Here is a 9,489-nt window from a genome sequence, read left to right on the forward strand (position 1 = left end):
TTTCTGCCATAAGGGTGGTGTCATCTGCATATCTGAGGTTATTGATATTTCTCCCGGCAATCTTGATTCCAGCTTGTGCTTCTTCTAGCCCAGCGTTTCTCATGATGTACTCTGCATACAAGTTAAATAAGCAGGGTGACAATATACAGCCTTGACATACTCCTTTTCCTAGTTGGAACCAGTCTGTTGTTCCATGTCCAGTTCTAACTGTTGCCTCCTGACCTGCATACAGGTTTCTCAAGAGGCAGGTCAGGTGGTCTGGTATTCCCATCTCTTTCACAGTTTTCCACAGTTTATTGTGATCTACACAGTCAAAGGCTTTGGCATAGTCAATAAAGCAGAAATAGATGTTTTTCTGGAACTCTCTTGCTTTTTCGATGATCCAGCGGATGTTGGCAATTTGGTCTCTGGTTCCTCTGCTTTTTCTAAAACCAGCTTGAACATCTGAAAGTTCACCGTTCACGTATTGCTGAAGCCTGGCTTGGAGAGTTTTGAGCATTACTTTACTAGCATGTGAGATGAGTGCAATTGTGCTGTAGTTTGAGCATTCTTTGGCATTGCCTTTCTTTGGGATTGGAATGTAAACTGCCCTTTTCCAGTCCTGTGGCCACTGCTGAGTTTTCCAAATTTGCTGGCATATTGAGTGCAGCACTTTCACAGTGTCCTTAGTCAATTACACAACTCAGTTTAAACCCTGTACTAGGGATTATACAACAACAATGTATCTGGCTGTAGGACAGTTTCTCCTTCCTGAAAACCTTCTGACTAATCCTGATATCTTAGAATGTATTATGGGAGTGGGTCTGGAGGATCTTTCTATTGTTAAATTCTAATCTTGTTATCCTAAAATGTAAATTGTGGGAGTGGGTCTGGTAAAATTTTCACAAACTTGAGACATTCTTTTGATTCATTGTAATAACTAATTAAAAGTATACAACTCCATTGCTAACACCAGCAAGGGGGGCACTCTTTCTGCCCCCTTCTGATGTCTGTGTCAGAAGCTTTCTCTGTCTCTTTTATACTTTAATAAAACTTTATTACACAAAAGCTCTGAGCAATCAAGCCTTGTCTCTGGCCCCAGATTGAATTCTTCTCTTCCAGAGGCCAAGAGTCCCAGCGTCTTTCATGGTTCAGCAACAATCTTTCATTAGCTTCCCAAAACGGAACAAGAATCACCAAGTCTTGATGAAATTCATAACATCACCTTACTTCCTGTTACTAGACAGCAAATCTGTCTCTAGTTCTATCTTTGGATTTGAACAAGGTAGGAGGATTTAGAGGAATGCCTACACGTCATGTCAAAAGACATGTTTCCAAGAGACATGAAACCCAGACTTCACGATTAGACAGGCTCAGCACCAGGTCCTTTCACAGGAATGAATGACTTCTAGAAAGGCGAGCAGTGAGGTGCTTCGAGGTTTTAATTCTCCTAAAAACTTGGCAGAGCATCTGAGATCTGCTTCTTCACTCTGCAGAGAATAATTTCTACATGGTGAGAAAATTGTTTGGTAACTCTTTTTAAATGATTTGTCAAGCTCCACTGCAGCATCTCTGAATGATGCAATGGGGACTCCAGGCACTTGGATGACTGAACTATTTTAAAGTGATTAGGTTACACACTGAATTATGGTGAAACATATTTATATTTGGGCTTCCCTGGTGGCTCAGATGGTAAAGCGTCTGCCTGCAATGCAGGGGACCCGGGTTCGATTCCTGGGTTGGGAAGATCCCCTGGAGAAGGAAATGGCAATCCACTCCAGCACTCTTGCCTGGAAAATCCCATGGATGGAGGAGCCTGATAGGCTACTGTCCATGGGGTCGCAAAGAGTTGGACATGACTGAGCGGAATTAAATCATATGGTGCACACAGACAAGACCAAGGAAGTTGCTCATATCACTGGCTCATTTCACTTCACTTTCCTAGTAAACATGCACAGTTGGTGAAGGCTTTCAGAATAACAAGTAAAAATAGGTAAACATTTTAGGTAGGTAGTTTGGTAAATAAAAATAGTTTAACCCTCTTTCAGAAATTAGTGCTTTAAATATATAAACATTTTAAACCAAGTACAGGAAGCCCCTTGGCTCTAACCATTTTCTTGAAAGTATATCTACTTTAGCTGAACTTGTAAAAAAAATTCAATAAACTAACAAAGACAGACAAAATCTGGACAACTGCCAGAAGTGCTGGGTAGTCAGTGCATTAAAAATCCAGTCTACAAGGCAGCGTTCACTCAGGTACATCAAGAATCCTACCATTGACAAAGGACTCCTCTGAAAAGGAGGAGTAATAACTCTTGGTTTAACTGGAAGTGTGGGATTGGTCCAGATGCTCTCCTAAAATCCCTTTGAGATCTCAGATACATGAATGCTACTATCTATTGCCTTATTAATAAAAAGTCTTCCTCCTGAACTTTCTAAATACTTCAGGGGAAAAAAAGAGACTGGCTTCTAAAATAGAGTATAACATATATATTAATAATAAAATCAATTTATTAAGGAAAAATATAACGCCCTAAAATATTAACTTCTCTGTCACACTGTCATTCTAAAACAATTCCAAATATCATATAATTGCTTTAAAATAACCACCTGTTCTCTCAGTAATCTCAAGCTGTTTAACTTGTCTATAACTGCCATGGTCACAATATACCAAGTGATAAAAGTAATTGTAAAAATGAGTGTATTTTAGACAAAGGAAAACAGAATTTCATTTCTAAATTAATTCATAAAAATGTCAGAAAGCAATAGCACAGTAAATAGTAACTATCAAAATGTAATTTTAGGATCTCCCTGGTGGTCCAGTGGTTAAGAATCCACCTGCCAATGCAGAGGACACAGGTTTGATCCCTGGTCTGGGAAGATTCCACTTGTGGCAGAACAGCTGAGCCTGTGCCCTAGAGTCTGTGCTCCACGATAAGATAGTAACCCCTGCTCACTTGCCACAACTAGAGAAAGCCTGCACACACAGCAATGAAGACAGAGCACAGCCAAAAATAAATAATTTAAAAAAATTTTTAATAAATTAAGAGATAATCTTAGAAATATGATGCATCTAATATAGTGGTTTTCATCTCTAAATTTCAAAGATGTGTAAAGCAAGAGAAAGTGTCAGTTAAAATTTCATTAGTCTAATTACAACAGAGCCTTAGAGTAAGTTTTAAATATTTTAAGTCAAATGTGAATTATCCATGGAAGTAGGGAAGATGTGTGTGAACTAAATAATACACATTTGATACTAATCTAAATCTGCAACTCCATAGAGAGTACAATAAAAAGAGGAAAATGGTCCTGATAGTCTTCAGATTCTACCCATTAGGATATATTCAACAACTTCAGGCTCCTAAATGATAAGCAAGCATGTCAAGCACTAGGCTGATTGCTCTTTGTATTCATTTTTATAATTTTCACCATAAATTATTCACCCCATTCTGTACATGAGGAAGTGAACTCGTAAAGTCCTGTATTTCCTAGACTAGATGTGATCATAATCACACCCATGACATAGCCAATTTCCTATAGAGTTCAGGCAGTTCTCCAACCATCAAATTCTGGAATGAGAATCAGAGTTGACCTCTTTGGAAGAATATTATTCAACTCCTTCTTCTTCTCTGTTCTTAATTTTTTTAAAAATTCCAAATTACTGGCACAGAGATTTGGTTAATTCCTCAGTAAACCAATAATTCAATCAGAATAGAAAAACAGGTGTTGGTCATTCCTAGGGTTACAGACTTTTATTTTTACTCATTTAACATGTTAAAGATTCAGTATATTTTACATTTTTCCACAACATCTATCGAGTGCCTATCCACCAAATATTGTGTTCTTGTCTGTAACAGATATAAGCAATTCCCTATACACAGTTTGTAGTCTTCCAATCATATTGTTCAATCGAACATTTGCACATTGAAACTCGGTGTTTTCTGGATGAAAGAATTTTATTCTCCTCTCTGGTACTAAGTTCAGTTCAGTCACTCAGTCATGCCGACTCTTTGCGCTCCCATGGACTGCAGCACACAGGCCTCCCTGTCCACCACCAACTCCCGGAGTTTACTCAAACTCATGTCCATCGAGTCAGTGATGCCATCCAACCATATCATCCTCGGTCGTCCCCTTCTCCTCCCGCCTTCAACCTTTCCCAGCATCAGGGTCTTTTCTAGTGAGTCAGTTCTTCGCATCAGGTGGCCAAAGTATTGGAATTTCAGCTTCAACATCAGTCCTTCCAATGAATATATAGGACTGATTCCTTTAGGATAGACTGGTTGGATCTCCTTGCAGTCCAAGGGACTCTCAAGAGTCTTCTCCAACACCACAGTTCAAAAGCATCAATTCTTCGGCCCTCAGCTTTCTTTATAGTCCAACTCTCACATCCATATATGACCACTGGAAAAACCATAGCTTTGACAAGATGGACCTTTGTTGGCAAAGTAATATCTCTGGCTTTTTAATATGCTGTCTAGGTTGATCATAGCTTTTCTTCCAAAGAGCAAGCATCTTTTCATTTCGTGGCTGCAGTCACCATCTTCAGTGATTTTGGAGCCCCCCAAAATAAAGTCTCTCACTGTTTCCATTGTTTCCCCATCTATTTGCTATGAAGTGATTGGACCAGATGCCGTGATTTAAGTTTTCTGAATTTTGAGTTTTTTTTTTAATGTATTTATTTTAATTGCAAGTTAATTACTTTACAACATTGTAGTGGTTTTTGCCATACGTGGACATGAGTCAGTCATGGGTGTACGTGTTTCCCTCATCTTGAGCCCCCCTCCCCACTCCCTTCCCATCCCATCCCTCAGGGTTGTCCCAGTGCACCGGCTTTGAGTGCCCTGTTTCACGCATCAAACTTGGACTGGTGATCTATTTCACATATGGTAATACACATATTTCAATGCTATTCTCTCAAATCATCCCACCCTCGCCTTCTCTCAAAGAGTCCAAAAGTCTACTCTTTATATCTGTGTCTCTTTTGCTGTCTCACATATAGGGTCATTGTTACCATCTTTCTAAATTCCATACATATGCATTAATATGCTGTATCAGTGTTTTTCTTTTTGACTTACTTTCGTTCTTATAATAGGCTCCAGTTTCATCCACCTCTTTAGAACTGATTCAAATGTATTCTTTTTAATGGCTGAGTAATACTCCATTGTGTATATGTACCACAGCTTTCTTATCCATTCATCTGCTGATGGACATCTAGGCTGCTTCCATATCCTGGCTATTATAAACAGTGCTGCAATGAACATTGGGGTACACGCATCTCTTTCAATTCTGGTTTCCTTAGTGTGTATGCCCAGCAGTGGGATTGCTGGGTCATATGGCAGTTCTATTTCCAGTTTTTTAAGGAATCTCCACACTGTTTTCCATAGTGGCTGTACTAGTTTACATTCCCACCAACAGTGTAAGAGGGTTCCCTTTTCTCCACACCCTCTCCAGCATTTATTGTTTGTAGACTTTTTGATAGCAGCCATTCTGACTGGTATAAGATAGTACCTCATTGTGGTTTTGATTTGCATTTCTCTAATAATGAGTGATGTTGAACATCTTTTCATGTGTTTGTTAGCCATCTGTATGTCTTCTTTGGAGAAATGTCTGTTTAATTCTTTGGCCCATTTTTTAATTGGGTCATTTATTTTTCTGGTATTGAGCTGCATGAGCTGCCTGTATATTTTTGAGGTTAATTCTTTGTCAGTTGCTTTGTTTGCTATTAAGCCAACTTTTTCACTCTCCTCTTTCACTTTCATCAAGAGGCTCTTTAGTTCTCCCTCACTTTCTGCCATAAGGGTGGTGTCATCTGCATGTCTGAGGCTATTGATATTTCTCCCAGTAATCTTAATTCCAGCTTATGCTTCATCCAGCCCTTCATTTTGTATGATGTACTCTGCATATAAGTTAAATAAGCATGGTGACAATATGCAGCCTTGATGTCCTCCTTTACCAATTTGGAACCAGTCTGTTGTTCCATGTCCAGTTCTAACTGTTGCTTCTTGACCTGCATGTGGATTTCTCAGGAGGCAGGTAAGATGGTCTGTTATTCTCTGGTACTAAATGCTTCCTTAAAACATAGGTCAACAGAATTGACATGTTTTGATTCAATGGACATGAACTTGGGCAAACTCTGGGAGATAGTGAGGGACAGGGGGCCTGGAATGCTGCAGTTGATGGGGTCACAAAGAGTCAGACACCACTTAGCGACTTACATTGTTTGAACAACAACCACATTGTTTTTAAGGTGATGGAATGAAGAGGATCTAAAAGGTCAGCAAAAATTCCTGTATTTTCAAACACTACAAAGAATAATGGATGTTCAAGAGTCCCATTTCCTACAGCTACTTTATCAGGAACATTTAAAAAGTCAGTAAATAAAATACTTACTCATCTATTTGACAAACACACATCTCCACCTCCTTCAGTGCAGTCTGAAGTTTGCCCAGAAGTTTCTGATAGATATCCTGGGTTTCTAAGTCTTCTTCTTTCAACAAATACCGGAGACCATGTCCATCTTGCTGTCCCAGAGACAGACCTGAAGGGGCTGCCATGGTCGTGATCGTATGTTGAATGTACACCATAGGGCTTAGTTTTCCTGAGGAGTTAAAATCATTCTATAGTAACAACTATTACCTTTAGCTTACAGTAGCAATCCAGTGTAATCCATTTTAGATGCCCAACCTTACAAAAAATAAAATGCCAATCCAATGCTAAATTTAATTCAAGAATTAAAGCTTACAGGGAGTTGAGATTCAAAATTAGGATACAGTTCAATCCCACGGCCCACTGTGATGGCATGGGATGGTAGTCTGCTTTTCTTGCAGCTGCTCCTCCTATATTTTTCTCACAGTCACAGGGCCATTTCAGATGAAAGATTTCACAGCAAGATGAGCTGTGCTTATCAGACATATAAGGAAGCCAAAAACAATCATTCTTTTTGAAGGAAAAGTAATACAAAATGCATAAGTCCACTTTCATCCTACAGACACTTATGCATAATTATCCAAATGACTAGAGTGAGGAATCCTTTAGTTCAGACTTTCTGACATGCCAGGAATCTATTCAATTCCAGGGATGCAGGAATAGTTATGACTGCCTAAGTTACTTGTCATAATTTGATAAAGTTTAAAAAGCTAACCTACCTTGTTCAGATTTATTTTCTTTATCATGAGAATTATGCTTCCTACTATCCAACTGAACGCCAAATGCACTCCCCAGGGATGTTGATGTTTTGGGATAAGAAACTTCCATCACATTGACATGGCAGTTGGTAGGGCAGAAGTCACTGCTGTGCAGAGGGGAGATTCTAGATTTGGCCTGTTTAAAGGTGGGCCAGGCTCTATTCTTTAGTACACGAGAAAACTGTAAATGAAAGAAGAAAGAGAAAGCAGTTAAACATGCTGTGATAAACAGTTCACTCCTGTCTTCCACAGCAAAGTCAAAAGAAAATTACATCATGTCAACTGGAATGGGTGAAATAAATTATAAGTTGTTAGAAATTAAGTCATTACTTTAAAACCTACACATTCTTAGAAAAGCAAAGCCACAGAGGCAGCAAATGCAATGAATGCCTTTGAAACTCTGACTGCAAGCTAAGCGGTAAAAGAAATGAATTTAAGTGATCAATACCACTTAGTAGGACTCAAATCCACAGGCTCCTAGCAGCTGAGAGTCAGAGAGAGAAATCGAATCAGCGTCCTAGGACACCAAGATAGGAACACAATATTTAAAGCGAGGCAAGCTGGAAGAATAGGGTAGCTGTCAGGTCAAGGGTAGAAGAAGATTATTCCAAACACTGTGAGAAAGCTGACCCAGACCTGAGTCTGTGAACAGGCTAGACCGCAAAGCTCTGTGGTGGTACCCCTGAGGCAGAACAGACTGTACCCTCCATGGTTTCTATTAATCCCTGCAGAGCCTTGGGTCAGGATCAGCCTGAAGACTGGTGTGGACTCTGCTTCTATGCCATTGAGAATAAAGCGATGCTCAAGGAATTTACACAGCTTCCTCAGATAGCCACTCAACAACTTAAAACTTTGCAATTCATCCATGGTCTAGACGTGCCATGGTTTATGTGTGTGCTGTCATTCAGTCCACTCTGAATCTTTGTGACTATATGAACTATAGTCCACCAGGCTTTTCTGTCTATAGGATTCTCCAGGCAAGAATACTGGAGTGGGTTGCCATGCCTTCCTCCAGGGGATCTTCCCAACCCAGGAATAGAACCCACATTGGCAGGTTCAATTGGCTTATGTCTCCTACATCGACAGGCAGGTTCTTCACCACTAGCACCACCGGGGAAGCCCGCCATGGTCTACACGGCCACCTACAGTCTGATCCATACCCGGGTTGTCTCTCTCTCAAGCTCTCTTCCCTTTGCTCCTCTGGCTTGCACTCAGTTCCTCTCCCACACCGTCTACTCTCTGGAGATCCTGGTACAAACTGTTCAATGTCACTAGAATATTCTTCCTTCATTTCCAAACTTCCTCCTATGTACTTTCGAGTTCTGTGAAATTAAGAGACGTTCCTTGAGTGCCAGTCGAAGTTCAGTTTTTCTGGTGTTGGGTGTTAGGTTACAGCACTCTGTCACTCCCCCTTATAGTTATGAATAACTTTCTTATTTCCCTCTCCCTGAGCAGATGTGAACTGCACGAGGCTGATGCTGACATCTGTCTTCTGTACCACAAACAAAGCATCTCACGGAGACAGGTTATAGTTTCAGAAGCAAAGGACGGAGAGCCACCAGCTCCCTATGTTTCAGTTGCGTGTGTGTGCTTAGTCACTCAGTCATCTCTGACTCTTTGTGACCCCACGGACAGTAGCCCATCAGGCTGCTCTGTCCATGGGGACTCTCCAGGCAAGAATGCTGAAATGGGTTGCCATTTCCTCCTCCAAAGGATCTTCCCAACCGAGGGATCAAATCCAGGTCAAACCCATTGCAGGCAGGTTCCTCACCACCTAGGCCACAGGGTATGTCATCCCCAAAACTGAAGGGCTTCTGAGGTGGTGCTAGTGGTAAAGAACACACCTGTCAATGCAGGAGACATAAGAAACAAGGGTTCAATCCCTGGGTCAGGAAGATCTTCTGGAGGAGGAAATGGACTTAGCGACTTTTCTAGGTTAAATTCAAGAATAAAGATGTGACATCAAAAATTACATCTTATAAGCTCACTATTAGAATATGATCTATCTTATGTATATATTAAACTACGCTTTCAAATCATATGTCAGAAGCTACAAGGTTAGCAAAGTGCTAGCACATAGTAGGACTCTGAATGGAACTGGACTAAAATGCAGGAATCTATTAACAAATTATTAACATATTTGATAATGATATGAAAGTGAAAGTGGAGAGTGAAAAAGTTGGCTTAAAGCTCAGCATTCAGAAAACGAAGATCATGGCATCCGGTCCCATCACTTCATGGGAAATAGATGGGGAAACAGTGGAAACAGTGTCAGACTTTATTTTTCTGGGCTCCAAAATCACTGCAGATGGTGACTGCAGCTATT

The 9,489-nt window shown here is 40.3% G+C and overlaps 1 protein-coding gene across 1 annotated transcript in view; it reads right to left on the minus strand.

Annotated features, from left to right (window-relative positions):
• The window catches only part of PREX2 (phosphatidylinositol-3,4,5-trisphosphate-dependent Rac exchange factor 2), a gene marked incomplete at its 5' end in the record, with an annotated part of 302,517 nt that overhangs the window by 121,401 nt on the left and 171,627 nt on the right, over window positions 1-9,489 (minus strand). Inside the window, 2 exons of the mRNA XM_010848488.1 lie at window positions 6,370-6,577; window positions 7,125-7,344. Coding sequence (XP_010846790.1) covers window positions 6,370-6,577; window positions 7,125-7,344 — 428 coding nt within the window. The remainder of the gene's footprint in view (window positions 1-6,369; window positions 6,578-7,124; window positions 7,345-9,489) is intronic.

This window comes from Bison bison, unplaced genomic scaffold, assembly GCF_000754665.1.
Source record: "Bison bison bison isolate TAMUID 2011002044 unplaced genomic scaffold, Bison_UMD1.0 scf7180017864267, whole genome shotgun sequence".
NCBI classification, from domain to species: Eukaryota; Metazoa; Chordata; class Mammalia; order Artiodactyla; family Bovidae; genus Bison; species Bison bison.